General features: G+C 43.9%; 1 protein-coding gene across 7 annotated transcripts in view; it reads left to right on the plus strand.

Moving 5' to 3' along the window:
* Positions 1 to 13,574: 13,574 nt before the first annotated feature.
* Positions 13,575 to 18,694, plus strand: part of fgfr2 (fibroblast growth factor receptor 2) — a 37,902-nt gene continuing 32,782 nt past the window's right edge. For 4 of the 7 annotated variants that reach the window (XM_014410001.4, XM_014410002.4, XM_012921460.5 and 1 more), the window contains exons 1-2: positions 13,575 to 14,175; positions 16,253 to 16,505. In XM_014410001.4, the coding sequence (XP_014265487.1) occupies positions 16,328 to 16,505 (178 nt within the window). In that variant the 5' untranslated portion in view covers positions 13,575 to 14,175; positions 16,253 to 16,327. The remainder of the gene's footprint in view (positions 14,176 to 16,252; positions 16,506 to 18,694) is intronic. The other 3 variants (XM_014410003.4, XM_014410004.4, XM_004559681.6) reach the window with 2 other exon arrangements.

Genomic DNA, 18,694 nt, shown 5'->3' on the forward strand with positions numbered 1-18,694 from the left:
AAACTACAGTGAAGAAGACGACTGAAGAGTTTTAACAAAAAAGTACAATATATAATGGATTTCCTTTGGGTTGTTTTAGGAGCGACACACTGCAAAAACGAGAGAAAATCAAATGAAGTTGAAAAGAAAAAATGTTGTGCAATGTTCAAATCTTCCTTTTTTCCAAAGCCATCAAATCCCCCTTTTGTGCTGCAGTCAGATACTGAGCTTCAGGTTAACTGTGCAAGTTAAATCCAATTCCTTTCAAACAGCCTCTTAGTCATTTCTCTCCCTCTACCCAGCAGCTAAAGCCAGTATTGGTAAACAGATCATGTAGTAATGCAGCAGTGAGGTGAGCAGACAGATCAGCTTTTAGATAAAGGAGGTGGCAAACGTTAGAGAGAGGAGAGGAGGAGTTTTGACCAGACAAAAGGAGAGAATGAGAGTTTTGTTTTTTAAATTTTTAAAAAAAGAAAGAAGGAAAGATTTATTTATTGAAGAAGAAGAAATTGCATTGCGGTGAGGTCTATCTTAATCTGTACCTGCCTTTATGGTTCATCCCTTCAAAGATCTGTCCACTGTAAATCCACTATGAACATAAACCTCTCCTTTTTATCTGCATGCAGGCGATACCCAAAACATATCTCACCCTGAGACATAAATGTGAAAGAATAACGCAAAATGTCCCTGTGAAGAAGAGCATCAATCTCTTCTTCAAAGCTTATGCAGCTGAACACACTTACACAAAGCTGACCTGTGGCCTGTAAGCAGACCTTAGGGGCAGTGAGGGTGAACCGTGTGTGTGTCTGTGGTTGGTTTACTCCATGCTGGGCCGTCTGGATTTAAAGCCAGGGCCCTTACTCTGCGTCTGGTTGTCTGGGCTCGGCTTATTTATGACCCGAGCCGAGCGTGGTCCAACAGCCACAGACAGAGACGAGAGGAGGGATCGAGCTCTGCACAACCCCGTGAATTCCTACGCACACAAGACCTGACTGACACACATTTGTGTGGCGTTAAAACACCACAAACACACTGCAGATAAGGGGATGGAAATCTCTCCCATGACCTCACATCAGAAACTGTGAGTGCAGGGCTCCTTTCCCGTGGCATGTTCTCTCACTCATTTTTACAGCCTAATGGAAAAGAGGGAGTATTGTGGTGAGGACGCAGGGCCACGTAATTTATACAATTAGCTGTAACCGAGTTTTTGTTACTTCAGAGGAGGTAAAAAATTCAGCTGCACCGAGGATCGACTCTGTACTCTCTGGTTGGGGTGAAGCTTCATCAACAGATTGAACAGCATGATGCTCCAGACTGCTGCCCATTTTAGTGAACTTTGTGAAATGTTCTGATTGCATTGCATTATGAGTACAGACTTTCTCAGTTGGTTTAAAGCCAAAGTCAAAGTCCAAGAAGAGAAAAAAAATCTAATATTAGCGCAAAAACCTTTTCTGCTCTTCGGTATTCTTTATTTCTTTCCTTCCTGATGTCTTGCCCCTTGTATTTAAAGGCCAAACACTGAATTGTATCACTTCTTAGTCATCTGAGTGTCAGTGACCAAGGAGGTTGTGTATGGTCAGACACATTCAGGCATACAAAACCATCTGAGCAGCAAAACTGAGCTTCTGCTGCTAACTATCAGTAGTGGGCACTGTAAAAGAGAGGAGATGAGTTAGAGAGTGCTTTATTGCACCTCTCTTTTTCAATTTCGCTCTTCCTTTTCTGTGGTTAAATGCTGTGGAAAATTGGACAGCCTAGCAAAGCAGAGGTGGATGTTTTCTCCGAAGCAGAGTGCGGATGGAGCACATTCCAGGGGAAAGCTGTGTAAATCCCTCCATTGATTTGGTGCGAAACCCTCCTGACCTCTGGAATACATTAGCAGATTAGGCACGGAGGCCGTGTGCACACGGCTCTCTTAGCCCAGCCGCCAGCCTATTCAGACTGCACCCTAGCAGCAGTCTGCCCATGGGCCCCCCAAAAACCCACAGTCCGGATACCACGGGCAAATGGGCCCCATGCCCGCACTCATTCTTTCAAAGCCCAATTACAACAATGTGTGTACTGACTTATTAGATTCACTTGATTTTATGAACATGCGATTCGCTTCATGTATTGCTCAGTCGTCCAGAATGGAGGCGTTCTGTAGGAGCTTTAAGTACACTGTAATCTTCGTGCAGTCTGACAAAGACAAAAACAGAAACAGAGAAAGTTGTTGAAAGCCAGGTCACCACAACCTCAAGCGTCTGTAACTGCTTTCATTTACAAACTGACTGCTGCTGCTTCTTTACATCGTGCTGTCTGGAAGCCGGGTCAGTACAGCCTCAGCTGTCTAGCTTGATCAAAATTACCTGTGTAAGATAGAGATGACAGTGACTTACACTGTGAATCTGGTTAAAAAAAATAGTCCTGCTTTCTGGCATTTGAGATATTCGTCTTATCTTCAAGTTTGATAACACCAGTGAATACAAGCTTCCTTATCTGAAGTTTAGTCCTGCATACAAATAGGTCGGACACATTATTTTTAAGTGTATATTTTGTAGTCTTGATGTAAATTAATATAGGGCATCCTGATGAACAGAAGGCCAATTGCTCATTGTGTTTTGTTTGCTTTGTGCTTGTTTACTGGATGAAGAGAATATTGGCATCACTAAGTGATACCAGACCCTCAGTGTGGATCTGGACGCCAGCTTTTCCATTGTATCTCAACCTTTGAACATGTGCTTTTCATAACATTGTAGGCTCCTATAAAAGCTAACAGAGTGTTAATGGATTGAGCAAGTGGTCATTGACCTGGTATTGTGCGTATGTGTGTTTGGATGCGTGCGTCTTGTTTGGGAGGGTGGGGTTGCTCTGGGTCAGGGGAGCAGGCATCATGGTCACAGGCTACAAATCCCACCAGGACCCCTGCGCCCCCCCTCAGAGGGGACACATGGCCAGTCGCCTCCCATCTCCCCCGCATTGCAGGCAGGGTTTTACTCGCCAGCAGAGCAGCCTGACACCCAGATGGCAGGCAGCTCGGCTCACTGTCCATCTTCTCGCATGAGGCAGGAGAAATTAAATCACCTCATTTGTCATCAGCGAGCTCGCTGTTTGTCTTCAGCGATAACTGAAGCGATGACTCTAGCCACATGAGAGCAGTGGGAAAAAAAACACAAAAAAACCCGATGGTGTATAAGAAAATTAAAAGTATATATCTGATGTTCCACATAACAATAACAGTAACCACAAAGCCAAACATCCCCTCTGCTCTGTCTCATTGCGGCCAGCTAATTGTCACTACTAACCACACTGAAAATGTTACAGATGGGAGAGTTTGCTTGCATCCATCTTGGTAGTGCTGCAATCGAGTAAACAAGTTCCCGTCGCAGACTCTGATAGTCGAGTACACAAGGCTTCCAATGAAACGCACATGCCGCCACCACAACTGGAAGGAAGTTAGTTTGCCGCAAAACATCCTTCCAGCAACGATGTTATAATTTACAGAGGATACAACGGAGACACTGTTTCAGCTGAGGGAAAATCACGTAGCTTGATTTGGGTCAGCTAAAATGCCGAACAATTGGACTCAGAAATTTTATGGCAGAAAAGTGTGAGTGAAAGAAATCGTCTTTGAGTGTTCAAATTTCTTCAGACATAGCTGGCATTCATCACAGCTTATTGACTGGATGAGCATGAGAAACTGGAGGAGAGGCAAATGACAGTAACAGAGGTGGGGAAAAAAGTTGTGCCTGCCTGGGGGCTTCTGTAAAACAGCTGAGAAAAAATCCAGGTGAAAAAACAAAAGTTTTTTTTTCTTAAACCAGTTTTTAATCCATTAAGACAAAAGTAAAAACAACAGACCTCACCTACTTTTTTCCCTCCTCACTGTCTCCCTCCCTTACTTCTCTGGGCCTCTCTGTACCTGGTAAATATTTAGTCAGTTCCTCATATTCTGTGGGAACTTCTCGTTAAAGCGATCTAAAGGTTAAGGACGCCTTTCTCCACTAACTGTTTGCACTCCAGGGGCATTCGGTTTGGAAGTCACCCTGTTTGTCATTCCGTGTGTCGGTGCATTTTCTCATTTTCCCTGAAACACTTTTCCCGCCCTCTGCCTCTCCGTACCCTGGTTAATGTTTATACCATGACTGATTTGGCTCCTATTGCTAATGCTAGATAAGCAACAACTGATCAGTGCCATTAGCACATCAATCCTCACAAGTGACTCCTCTTTGCAAAAGAACAATATGGCTCCTCAGTTTGATTTATGCCCAGACTTTAGCTGAACCTGGGTCATGTTCCCTTTTTGCTTTTCTCAGTTTTTTCTCCCCACCTTCTCCTCCTCCCTCCTATTTTCAGTTCACCCCTATTTCTCTGTTTATTGGTATTCTTCCTGTTCCTCCACCTCTGCCTCACAGGAGAGGAAAACGCTCCACAAACTTGTACAAAACCTCAAACTGAGTGTTGTTATTGACACGGGGTGTGAAACTGAAAACTACCCACCTTTGTCTTTTTTATTCCTTCTTTTCCTTGGAGTCAGAGGTTACCAGCTTACTATTCCTCAAACTATGAATCCCCTCTGACAGGACGGTATTGACTATCAGCGTCATTGTTGTCTTTCAGGACCAAGACAGCCATACAGGAAAAATATTAATTATGGGTTTTTACGCTGCAGGGCATCACAGCAGGACTTTGTAATGTGTAAGAAAATATTGAAAAAGGCTTGTGAACAGATATGGCAGATAGTGTGTTTGTACACATCTCTGTGCTATGGCCCACCCACCCCACCTCTCTTCTGTTAGGGATCATGGGTGATGTGTAGCATGGCCAGTTGTTTGTTGTCACTGTGAATTATGGTGACATGCTGAAGGAGTGAAAACTCACGCTGGGCAGCACTTGCAAGGAACAGTGAGGGTGTGTTTGTGTGTGTGTAGGGGGATGGGTTGAGGGGGCTTTTATCCTGCCATTTATACCCAAGGTTAACTGCACAGGAAGGGACAGAGGGGCGGAGCTTTTGGTGAGAACATCGGCGTTCTCAGGGATCAGTTTACAAGGTGTGTCTGGTTGACTTTCACTGTTACAGTTATAAGATTTTCCCGCGGTGACTTTAATTACTACAAACACTCCATTGGATGATGAATTGTGTCCAGGCTGACGAGTCATATTGTCTGAGCACAAGAATTTATTTTATAGTTTATCTATCCTTTAACAGCACGCTACACACAGTGGGCAAAATTAGCGAGACAGTGACATTTTGTTTTTAGTCAACTCAAATGGAAACCCGAAGAATTATTAGCATGTGAGAAACCAACAGCTGTTTATTAATGACTTACGCAGATTTATAATTGCAGAACTAATGGCTGCAAAGCATAGCGGCCTCCAAAACAAACAGTCTGCAGTTGTAAACTGTACCTTCTAACTGAATGCATGGTTAATTCAACTAATTTACTGCTTCAGTTAAATGTTTCACATATAGGTTAAAGTATCGCTGTTTTGTTTTTTTAAATGTAGTTATTTTAAAGTTAGTCATTTATAAGCTAAAGTGAAGCAAACTCTTCAGTAAAAACGTGGCATTGCATCTCAGCTCCCAGATGGATTTCGGTGCTTCTTTTTCTAACCACGCTCTACTTTTCACCACTAACACATTTACAGTTCCATCAGTCTTTGCTAAAATGCTTCCCTGCTGGAACAGTTCTCCGTGCTGGCCCGGTCCCATTTTTCCACAGTGATTTGATCATGATTGATGGGTTACATGCTAACAGGGCACCCAAACTGCGAAGCTCTAAAAAGGAATGAGAATGAATGAAGTGCACGACGGGAGCCCGCGTGTTAAAGCATACGTCTGTTTACACGAAGAAATTATTCTAAAGACTTTTCCTGGCCCGTCCCAAAGGTTTGGTGCCAGAATGATCTTTTTATATAAATGAAGCAGTCAAAAGCTCTATTGTCTCGAGGAGTGTTCACTTGTGCAGAGACGAGTCTATCCGGGTGCCTTTATAATTGCACGGTTATTCTATAAACCTTGTAGGAGTTTTTAATCTGCTTTGCTTTGCCCAGCCCAAGGTTTCTATTGCATTGCTGTGGGCAAGAAGGCTGAAAAATAAAACATGTACATGCTGAGAGATTTTTTTTTTCATTGCTCAACAGCACAATTAGAACTTGCAAGTGCAGAACAACATGGTAGACGACAATATAAATCTGTCAGTCTGTGCTCCAGAGGTGGGCATGCTGCAACTTGAACTCTTAAGTCTCGCTCGCAGTCTTTCCTCTGTTACTAAGTACAGGAAACCGTATAAACAGAAGAGACAGGTTATTTAATGCAAGCATTGTACTGTCATGTATGCACAGGAGTTATTTTCCAGGATGCAGGCTGAAGAGATGCTTAAGCAGACATATATCTCTGTCACTCTCTCTAGTTCCCTCTTTCTGTTTCTCTCAAGCGCAGAAGAAACTTGGGGGCGGGGTAAAGGTCAGGGCCCCGGTGAGGAGGTCGCGCCTCAGGAGCACACTCAGCTCAAATTAGGTCTCAGATTGGCATTCACGGTCAAAATAGTTAACCTCAGCTCACCTCACCGTCCCTTAAGAAAACATATGCTTTACCTCAGCGCCTTAGGTTCATTTTAACAAACTCTTTCACCCACACAAAGGTAAACGTGCTTCGCTGTGAAGCACCACTGACACATGTCTAAACACCTCCTCGGTAAACCGTCGCTTTCAGACGCCCATATTAGCACATGGGTTGGACCCAGGCTGTGTTTTCACAATCATCTGCTGCCCTACTACGAGTAGGACCAGATGAAATATGTTGGACGGAAGTAATTTACTGCTCCCCTAACTTACAATATCTTGTGCCCCTGCCACTGGACAGAGTGGTAAGAAGAGACGCGGAGAAACAATAAACGTGGTTAAATGTGGGAGTGGGGAGTGGAAAACGGCACAGAGCCAAGGTCAAGTCTATAACTGCTGCTGCAAGAATGATTTAGGTGCTATGGCCAGGGGGCTAGACCAATAGCGGCTCGGCAGAGTGAATCAGGGAGGGATGGCAGAGGTGTTGAGAGCCTTGGTGGTAATGACTTGCTGATGACATCAGGACATAGCACAGAGTCTTTTCTCTGCAGAGGGGTTAAAGTTCAGACAGCCCATTCAGTGACCCTGTGATTTATTCCCGGGGCCTCCTTTAATATATAAACACAATGAAAGCTGGGTCTTTGCTGGGAATGCACGACTGTCTGTGAGGCATAGTCCAGAGAGCTGCTAAACACTTTTTGTTTGTTTCTTCAGCCCTCTTTAGTGCTTACTTTATCACCATCTGTGACAATGAAAGTTTCCCAAAAAGAAAAAAGTCAACAACCAGACAGACTGGGCTCATCTCTGAATGTTGTAAAGACTCACACCTGCTTTCAAAATGCAGCGAAAGTCTTTCAAAAGCCCCACTGCCTCAAAGGAGCGTCCCCGAGGACAACCTCGAAGATAGCATCAGTTCAGTTCATAGCAGCGGATAATGCTGCTGGTAAGAGCAGCCGATTATAAGCACTACAAAGCACACATCCTGTGAGTTGTCACTCAAAGCAGCTGTTAGTTCAGGGGAACAGTTTGGCCCTGATGCACAGTCTAATATTTAACCTGACTTCCTGCTGCACCACAGAAGAACTGCAGGAATCACTGCAGTCAGCAAAAATACCTTACTCCCTGCCAGAACTACGAAGCAGCAGTAAGGCTCAAAATGATATCAATTATACGCATTTAAATAAATCACGCTGAGCATTTAAACAGTCCTTCATTCCACAGATAAGATTTTAAAAATGCATTTCTTTAAAAAACCCCAACAACTTTTAATTACTTTAAAACAGTTTGTGTTCACTTTCTGATGGAGAGTTATGGGAAAGAGTGATAGCTCTCAAATGCCTGCGTGTTCGCTAAAGGACCTGCAGCCATCAGGGAGCTTGGAATGAAGACTGCAAAGAGTAAACACCTACCCCACGTCTGTTCAGGGGTGACAAAATCTTCCCCACCAGTCCTGCAAAAGCTCATTAACTAAAATCTACAATTTGGTGTAAAAATATTTTCTTTTTCCTTTTTTTTTTTTTGCCAGGAGCCACGTGTCAGAATAAAAAGCGCTCAGAGCCAAGAAGCAGTCCAGCATACAACTCTCGATAAAATGGCAAATTAGCATTTTTTCCACAACATTTTTACTTAATGAGCTTTAGAGAGGCTGGAAGCAGATTTCAGGCACAGCCAGGCAAGCTGTTTACCCCTGTTTCCAGTCTTTATGCTAAGCTAAGTTAATCAGCCACAGGGTTTATGGTTTCATATAAACATAGAGTGGCATCAATCTATAAATTTCTCTACCAAGTGAAAAGCAAGCATCTCTAAAAATGACAAACATTAGCTTTTATACAAATTTGTTGCCACTACATTTGTCACAGATTTAAGTAGCTTGAAATAACTTTGTTTAAGCACTTAAATATTGTCTGATTATCGCTCGAGGCTAGCATATTTATTGTCCAGCAAAGATTACATAGATGAATTTTAATGTTTCATGCTCACTGTAATGTCACCTCAACATAAGAACTTAAATTCCAAACATCACACAAGAATGTGATAATTTTTGACTTGATGTAAAGGAAAAAAAAGTAATTTTCAATGCTCAACACAGTTACTTAGTGACTCCGTAATTTAATCCATCTTTGGCTGCAGCATGCGTAGGTGAGGAGCAGCAGCAGTTAGCTCAGGATTGTCAGCTCGGGGTGAGAAACAAACCTGATTTCAACGCTGTCAGCACAGACCGAAGTCCTGACTTGCAAAGTGTGAGTCATGCAGGATGGCTGGAGTGACCTGCTCTCTGTGTTTGTAGTTATGTGTGTGAGTGTAATGTGTTTTGTGAGCAAAGGACCTTGAAATAAAAAGAGCAATAAAGCCAGGGAGGTAAAAACAACATCAACAACAACAAAAAGAGTGGGAGAGAAAGCCTCATCACTTATAAAGACAGGAGAAAGATCTGTTCATTCTTCATTTTATGTACGAGATATAAAGTTGTCAGTTCCACTCAGCTTTTCTCTGTGTTTCTCCCTGGAAAAAGTCATGTGTTATTTTTATTAGGTATAATAGTGCCAGTCAGGTGGGAGGGGAAGCAGACGTTTTGATCAGAGGTAAAGCTGCATTAGCACAAGCGGGCACATGTTTCTGCTCAGTGTGCTCCTGTTTGCCGTTTCCCGTCGTTGCTCGAGGGATTCGAAACTATCAAACGCCCTGCTCGAGCTGGAAACGCCAGCTTTCTCCGTCTGCTCGTGTCCCCCTTTATAGCTTAGCTCTGCAGCCAGCTCAATCTGCAGGCATCCCAGCTATTCCAAACACTCTGGAGCACTAAGGTGGAAACATGTGAGGAATCTGGATGACTGACCCTCCATCCACTCCCCTCGATCGCTGCATTCTGTTACCTGCTGAGGAGGCGGAGAGGGCGGCGGAGGCCTGGGTGTCCAGATGAGGTTATTATAGCGTATCAGTGATGCCTCCTGAGGTAAAAGCAGAGTCTGTGACAGCGTGAGATGGCTCAAGTCAGGCAGTATGAGAGTCCAGCGCTAAGATCTGACCTCCTGGGTGGAGAAAAGGCATATATGATATGATGACATTTTCAGGCGCACATCTAAAACTGATTTCTGCTTGTCTGTTTCGAATGCCCCCTAAACTTTCCCTTCACACCTTCTGTCAGGGTCCTCTTACATCGGCACACGGCTGCAGAGGAGCTACATGGTTCAAATTAGACCCTGAGGTGTGCTTTTACTTCTTCCTTCTCTCTCTCTCCAATCCCCCCCAACACTTATAGCTCCGCGCATTTGTTTCATATTTTGCTCAGGATATGACTCACTCACCCGGCTGATGTTTGATGTTTTAATTATGCAGTGTCAGTGATACACTGGGAGAAAAATGAGGGGTCTTTCTGGCTAAGATTTGGAACAGGGAAGTTGCAATAACATATCGCTGCCATTCATGATTAACTGCAGGACCCTCAAGGAGGAAGAAAGCACGGTGTTCAAAAGGAGAACAAGTCTGTTTTGTGTTCTCAATGGCAAATATCTCTGTTACGCTTCTATAGCATTCAGAGGGACACAGGGAGGAGTTTGGTGCTCTGGCTCTGTTCAGTGTGAGGGAGTGGATTGTCTATGTGCCACTGCAGTAAAAAAACAACACAAAAAAACACTGTATAATGGATGATTGACTCCAGCAGAGGCGTGCACGGCAATCATTGCTGCGATCACTAATACAGCACTGTGAGGATTTGTTGTGCAGACTGTGGCTGCCTAAAATAGACTTTTATGAGACATGATATTTCATGAATTGTTAAAAAGGAAAACGATAGAAACACATTCCCGAGACGCAACTGTATAAAAAAAGCAAGACGGCCCACAGCGATGCTAGCCTCTCTGTGAGGCTGCTTAAAGCCTTGCAAAAAAGGAAGTTTTCACAGGACTCTGTGTGAAAAGCTAAGCACACCCCATATGTCAGTAGTTTCTAGAACCAGCAATAACTTGAAGTGATTATTTTTAGTGTGTCTCACATCTTTGTGGAGGAATTGTCATTCTTCTTTACAGCGTTGCTTCATAAACTAAAGTGCAGAACAAATTAGATGTGCGTTCAAACGCAGTGGATCTCAAATTCATCCTCTGGGGAGCATGAATGTTTTTTCTAGCAGCCCATCAAGGAGTTGTAGAGATTTTCATCTGGAGTAAGTGGTCAGCCAATAACACACAGTGGTCCATATTACCGCTGCTGCCAAGGTGAGGTCAGGGGAGGTCTTCTTGAGCAATGATTTGAGTCTACTGCCTCATCTATTGGAAAACCACGAATCAATAAATGTGCGAGAAAAACAAATTCAGATATTTTAGAGCAGAATGTGTGATGTTTTATGCTAAAGAGTAGATAAAGGTTGTTATACTTCTACATGCTATTTGAATAACTGGGCTCTTAAAGCCCTTATGCAAACATATTTTATGCATTTATTTTGTTGTTTTTTAATTGGCTAATACTGTGATTTATTCTCAAAAGCTGCCAGGTTCATATTTTTCACATGCACCATCCATTTTCTGAGCTGCTTATCCAACTAGGATCAGGCTGTTCCCTGTCCCAGCTGACCTGAGGGAGAGCGACGTTCATCACGCTCAGCTCACCCATACATCACATGGTTAACACAGAGACAAAAACAGCACTTCACTCTCCTGTCCACACCTACAGCTAAGTTACAATCAGCAGTTAACCTAACAGGAAGAGTATGCAAACTCTGTGGAGGGAGATCCCAGCCAAGCACCCGGTTTGAACCCAGAATATTTTTGCTGTAAGGTGACAATGCTAACATCTGCACCAGCATGCAGACGTACACAGTTCATCTCATCAGACTTTCATACTAATACTTTCATGAAAAGATGGGACATCTGGGTGTGATCCAGGAATCGCTGTTATTCATCCCTCACATCATCTCAGATTTGCATATCAGGATGAGGTAAACATAATGACCTGTGATTGGCTCAGAGCAAAACCATCAGTTGCAGCTTCAGTTCTCACAGCAATAAGAGACGTGCTGGCATTAACATATCACTGGGCAGCCATTCCAATAAGCTCACCTCCTTACGAGTTCTATCAACAATGACGAGAAATCAATATATTCATCTAACATGCTGATTACAAGCTACTAGCTTGTTATTTCCTTCCCTGCATCCAAACACTGTGGTTGCTGGCACAGGAGGGAGAAAAAGCAAAACAAAAAAAGAAAAGATTGGAAATGAAGAGGGCCAATGACAGGTTGACGGATACCACAACACCAGGGCACTGAGTCCATCCCGTCCTCCGTCAAAGCCCCATGAGAATCTGCTTGATGAGGTTTCTTTCAAATGTGGGATGCCCGAGCAGTGGAAAATAAAGTGGGTGATTGTAAATAGACTTCTGTAGTGGGAGGAAAGAGTCACAGAGAGGGAGAAACAGTGGGGGGTATTTTGTGCCACTTGAAAAATGAGTCAAACTTTCCTTCCTCACCTCTTGCTCCCTCTGTATTTCTAGCCAACCTGTCAGCTCCACTGTTATCTGAAGGTTTTACTGGTTTTCAGGCAGAGGTGGGAGAGGAGAGAGAAACAGACGAGAAACTCTGCATTCACAGGACAAACCTTTTGCTGAAAGAAAAAAAAGCCTTATTAGTGCAAATTGAATGAAAGCATTTTCCCTCCCTTGTTTAAAAAAAAGGGGCTCCTGCAGTGAAAGCGAGACAAAAATAAAAAGTCTGCAGAGATTAGAGTCTTCCACCCTCGCCTGTGTCTCTTTCAGAGCACTTGAACGCCTGAACCAATGCAGGAGACAGCTTGAATCAGTGGGGGACAACTTTTGTTGGGCCGACCTTCAGTTTCTCTCCGGGTAGCTGCAGACAGAGCTGTTCATTTATAGGAAAGTTATAAACAGAAGTTTTTTTCTAAACTCCGCAGCCTTGCAGAATATCATAAACCTCCCCCTCTCTTAAACTGTGATTCACTTCTTATTGCTTTCATTTATTGTTCTGTTATCACGAGCTATGAAAAAGATCTCTTATTTAAAAATGTGCACAATAGTATGAAACAGTAAAGGTTCAGACGCAGAGAGAATGTTTTCAGTGATATATCAGTATTACTTGGACTGCTATATTAGTGATGTTTTCTTATCCCAACTCTAAAAAAGTTGGGACGCTGCGTAAAATGTGAATAAATACAGAATGTAATGATTTATGACCGACACAAACTGTGTGGAACTGAGAAAATGTGACATTTTAAGGCCATTTAGAATTTGTTGGCAGCAACACCACTGTGTAGCATCCCCTCTACTGTCTGTAAACATCTGGGAACCAAAGAAATGAGTTGCTGGACATTTTGAAGGATTTTAAATGGTGCTGATTCTGGATCATTTTCACATATCTTTCACTTCTTTGCATCATAGGGCTTTGCACTGCATGGTGAGCTGTGGTCACAGACAATTTCTGGCAGTGTTCCTCAGGTCATACAGTGATTTCTATGCCTGTTTTTAATGCCGTGCTGTCTGAGGTACCAGAAACCACAGGCATCAAATACTGTCTTTTGCGCATGCTCTGAATCCTATTATGCCCTGCAGATGATGAGATATTCAAAGTCTTTGCAATTTTATATTGAGGAACATTGTTCTAAAATTGTTCCACAATTTGTAGACATGGTTTTTGTAGTTTGGTGAACCTCTGCCGATCTTTCATTCTGACTTCAGTTTTCTTGCTCTAAATCACTGTACACTATTTCTACTTTGAGAAACTGATCTGAATATTCTAATACTGAGTCTGCAAGGATGCTTCACTACAGTCTACGTTGTGTCACGTCTTGGCCACTGAGCGGCGTTGCGGTCTGACAGCTCGGCAGAGGAGCAGTGGCTCTCGCATTCCCACTCTGTGTGAACGAGTCGAGCGCGGGGCAGGCAGTCAGGCAGCTCTGCAGTTTGATGGGCGGAGGAAGGCAGGGCCCGAAAGCAGTGCAGGCACAGGCTCGAATTACACTCGGGGTGCTCGGGACAGGAGGAGGGGGGGTGATGACACGCACTGGAGGGAAGGAGGAGGGCGGTGTGTGTGGAGACGTAAGGAGGAGAAAAAATCTAGTAAACCTGACAAAGCGTCTGAGTAACAGAGTGAAGACTGTCGGCGGAAGAAGTAGACGCGAGAGACGCTCGTTTCACCGAGAGGACGCACATTCACGGATTTTACGAGGTGTTTTTTTCTCCTTGCAGTGGACAACTATTCTCTTCTGCCCTTTAGAACTCGTCCCACGTACGTGGTAGCTGCAAACTTTCTGTTGAGTTGACAAGTGCGCTGTTCGGGGAACACTGGGCAGTGTTTTGCGCTTTGGAAGAAACTTGGTGACGAGAGGTGGAAAGTTTCGAGGGGGGGACAGCGATATGGTTTTACGAAGTGTTTTGGAAGGATAACGCGTGTAAACCCGGATTTCTGTGCATGGCATTGGTCTACGCTGTCAGTCGGGTTTGGAATATATCTTCAGATCCGAGCTGATGCCGGCTGATTGTGGAATAGTAAGCTGAAGAAGAAAAAAAAAAGCCAGCGCCTCGATTTTTTTCCCTTTTTTGCCGCTGCATTGTATTATTGGAGACATTCCTCCCTCTGGATTCAGCTCATGCTCTCTCCTCCCTTATCTGTGCATGCCAAAACAGAGATCTCCACGATTTTAGTCCTCCCTGGTAAGTGTTCTCTGCATGGGATAAAAAAAAAAAAAAAATCTAATGCGTCTTCAGAGCCTCATCTGTCAGGGTTCCTGCTGCCATACGCGATAGTGGAAATGCGCTTCCACGGTTTGTGCAGTTATTTATTTATTTTTTTACAGCTGCACGAAAAAAACCCTGAAAATTGTTTGTTTGTAGTTTTCTAACCAAAAGAGTTTCCAGAAGACGACGAAGTGCGTAAAGTTCTTAAATCTTAAAGTTTTTAAATTTTAGTTTCATATTTTCCTGGCATGCATTAAAAAAAACCCAATTTGTTTTTTTTTTTCTTTTTTTGCACGTAAAAACTTATTGCTGTGAACTTCATCTTTGTTTATTTAAGACGCGAGAGGAGCCACACAACACCTTGCATCATCACTTTAGGGCCCATTAACAAGTGTCCGGGTTATTTATTACTTTGGTAAATTTTCTACATTGCATTTATGGTGCCAATTACCCCGTGACCGCTGTTGTTTTTTCACTGCTTGGTGCCGGAGCCCTAAATCACCGAGGAGCTCCAAATGAGCCCCCCTCATTGTGGAAAAAGCCAACTGATTTGAATTTCAATCGGGGATTCAATCAGTGCCAAGAAATTTCATTGAAAGCTCGAGTTTTTAAATGAAGGCTTGGTTATGTATGAGGCCGAGCTCTCAGTGGGTCCCGTTTTAGAGTGGATTATATCACGTATCACTATATACCGTTTACTTCTGAGTTTTGCGCATTAATTTTCTCTTTTTCCAAATCGTTTGTGTTGTAGGTTATTTATTTGACGGCTGTAGAAAAATGTAGTATTTGTATTGCTCTCTTTAAGCAGCGTAGCACAAAAACACCCCCACATGGAGGCTTTTTTGGTGGGGGCGTGTTATCTGGGCTCTTTTCGTCCTGCAGAAGTTTTTAGACAGCGGTGATGCCAGTAGTACTTGATTGGTGCACTGATTCGTTTACTTTTCATCAATAATTCATGAGTCTGGGCTGTCACTATGCGGAACTGGGTACTCTAATTGCAAAATTCACACCGGCGCATTTCTCTAATAAAGTTAAGACGTCGGATGAACTCAAGCATGCACGCCGACATCAGGTGCGCGGTCACCGTCCGTGTCCCGCAGTCCCCCGCCCCCGAGCGGTTGAATGAAAGATAACTCGGCATGTGCACGTCTTCTTTTTCGCCCTCTAAAAGTCAAATTACATTTGTCTTTGCGGGTGAAACCAATCGATACTTCCAGCTGGAAGAGAAGGAGCTCAGGGAAGCGTGACTTAACCAAACCTCCAGAGACACTTCGCCGCGGTTGAACCGCAGATGTCTGGCTAAACGGAACGATGTGTGTGTTTGTCCCCATGTTGCAATATCGCTTTTTTCAATTAAAACCGTACGGCTCTCATAATCAAGTCCTGGGCATGCAATAAAAGCTCTTACGAATGCGATTAACACAAACACAACAGCGCGGGCAACAGGTTTGGTGCATCTGTTGCGCATAAGCGGCGTCCAGCGGAGAAACTGGTGCCACACTGGCTGCTGCTGCTTTGCCTTTTCTGCACCAGCGACTTTTGAAAACATATAATGACTGATCTGTTACAAAAGAAAACGTAATATTAGTAATTTAGCGGGGAAAATGAGCAGCGTGGAACAGGTGATGCTCTTTTTTTCATTAGATTCATGTGAGATTAAATAAATGCTAGAAGTCTGGGGGACGTGAGTGAAACGGCTCCTTTGACACTAAAATTTAGAAGAGGGATGTTTGAGTTCGTGTTCTGAAATATATGTCAGTGCGTACAGATCAAAACTAAAGGTAGATGCGGGGCGGCTCTGTGTGGGCTGCCTCACCTTTCAGGTATGTCTGTGGTGTGGCTTGTTTGACAGCATTTTGAAGCACTTGGTGACTCTGTTGTTTCAGCTGTCTCTCACTTTTTAAAAAGAAGTAAGAGGGACGTGGCTCAAAGAGCATCTATGAATTAAGATGAACCATTTTGACTAAATCTGTCTTCTTGTTCTCTCCCCTTGCTGCCTTTCACACTTCTGCCTCTTCAACCTGTCTCCCAACTTCTTCCCCTTACCTCCCAGCCCAGGTGATTGGGTGAATTCCGGTGAGTGACAGGCCAACCCTGCAGCAGTTGATGGTTGGGCGGACCCCCTCAGATGGGATCAGTGTCCAGGGGGAGGTGGAGAAGGGGGGTATGGGGAGCGCTGTCCCCCAATAGCGGGATGGCCTCGTGGGCCTGGCTCCTGGCCGCTGTCCTGCTGTCCCTTTTGACTGTCAGCGTGGCCCGGCCGCCCCTTACTGCCACCAAGGGGGAGGCCACTCTGGAACCTGAAGGTAAGCAGTGAGGGGCTGTAACACGGGGTAGGAGAGGGGTGGGGGGGGACCCACATTTGTTTGCCTTGTTTTTCAAGAGCAGGCACCAGTTTGTCAATAACTAAATAAATAAATCCACCCTTCATCCTATTGATCGTTTTTGTTTACTTTTGCATCCTTCCCTTCAAATTCTTGTCATTTACTCACATTGAGGTGGATAAGAATCCAGAACTGGCCCGTGACACAGTTTCTATATTTTATACTCTTTATTTATTTATTTATTTTGTAACTTTCGGAGTTTCATGCAGAAGCACAAGTTGTTGTTTTTTTTCATTTAACTTCCAGTAAAAGTTAAAATATTGGAAAAGAGACAACATTTTAGAGGGAGAAATATAAATAAACTAAAGAGAAGCAACTAACCTTGGCATGGCCGACCTCTTGTTTTCCTCACTGAGTTCTAATTCGCACTCTTTTTGTTTTATTGTTCTTCTCTGTGCGTAGCTTACTGAGCTATACTTGAGCTGTAAAGCCTGGTTTGTGTCTCTGTTTGGAGGGAAAGTTGTGAAGAAGGGTGGCACAATGTTTAACCCGGCATCTCTCTCATGACCTTCTCGCCTGGAAAGAGATTGAGATGGAGATTTAGAGTTCTGGTCTTTGCTTTCTTCCAGTCACGACTGCTGTTATTTCCTGTTCCTGCAAAGTTTGAATAATTGTTTTAAGCTATATAGTTTTGAGAAACATCTTAGTGAAAGGCTTTTTTTTTTCTTTTTTTTTTTTAGTCTTTCTTTTAGGCTTCTCTATTTCTGTGTCTCTGGTCTCGGAGTCTGGTTAGAGACGAGTTAATTAGTTGTTTTGATGGATGGTAAGTCGCATTCCAAAGTCCTTTGTTCCCTGGCTTTAATCAGCATGCTAATTGTGAGTTAGGCCAAACAACAGAGCATCACTTTTAAGCCACCTCCCCCACCGTCCTTCTGTCTTTACACAAACACACACTGTACCTTTTCTCGGCCTTTGCCCTTGAGGTCAGGTATCAAACTTACCTACTTGGATGAGAGGCTGCCCGAGCTCTCCTCTCCTGTTGTTTTTGTTGTTCTGTCTCAGACTGTTTGGCTCCAAGCCGGTGAGTTCAGAGCCCCACATGGCCCGGACGCTACGCTACATGGCCACAGAGAGGACAGGGGGAGTTTTCCAGAGTTACAAAATCCCCCAGAAGAGCTCTAAGAGGATTTGTGCATATTTGACTTCTCCTTTAGATGGAGAGATTACAGAGTGCTGCTGAGCAGCGATGAAGTCATGTGACTGGAGATTAAGTGGCCTGGGTGAGGTCACCTGAAGAAGAACAGAGAGGGCACAAAGAACCTGGTCTGCTTATCTGATTGTGAACCAATTTATCTGTTGCATGTTGCAAACAAATATTTATTTATTTAAATTATCATCAACAGCACCTTTGTGTGATTTTACTCAATGTGTTGTCCTCTTCAGTCTGTTGCTTTCTTCCATTCACTAATACTGACAGGACACTATGGAGTCACCTGTGGGATGCAGATGTTAGAGAGAGATGGACTGACTTGTCCTACCTACCGTAACTGTCTTGAATACCCCCCCCCCCCCCCCCCCCCCCGCCTCCGTCCCCACACCCCACCCAGAAAGGTTAAGAATTCTCAAAATTTGAATTCTCGCTCCCCTCCCCTCTGCCCTGCAGACGTGCTTGTGTCTGTGGGAGCAGTAATTACTTTAGATTCATCAGATTGCATATCAATGTTGTCTCTATACAGCCTGCCCCTGCACCCCTGGTGGTGGCCCTGGTAGTTTGCCTACCTGTGGCTGTTACAATGGAAGAAGCGGACTGAACGTGCTTGTTTAATGTCTTCACACAACAGGCTTATTGTTGCCACTGTAGCCACTTCAATATGGGAACGTTTACCTTGTCCAGGCACGCTCTGTTTGCACATTGATTAAAACACTCTGAATGACAATGGCAGAAAATACACAGGCATTTTTCTGCTCTTTCAAGCCACTCTTCTTGCACATAATGCGGAATAAATGTGGCACCAGGCGCACTGGAACGCAGGCTGACAAAAGTCAGCTCATGGTTTGGCTTGACTTTCATGTCGTCCCCGCCTGACTGTGTTCTTCAAAAATGCTCTGATCAGCATGGAGGCAGCGCTTCAAAATAGTCGAGTGGTTAAATAAATATAGGCTCCATTATG

Source organism: Maylandia zebra, linkage group LG13 (genome assembly GCF_041146795.1).
Source record: "Maylandia zebra isolate NMK-2024a linkage group LG13, Mzebra_GT3a, whole genome shotgun sequence".
NCBI lineage: Eukaryota > Metazoa > Chordata > Actinopteri > Cichliformes > Cichlidae > Maylandia > Maylandia zebra.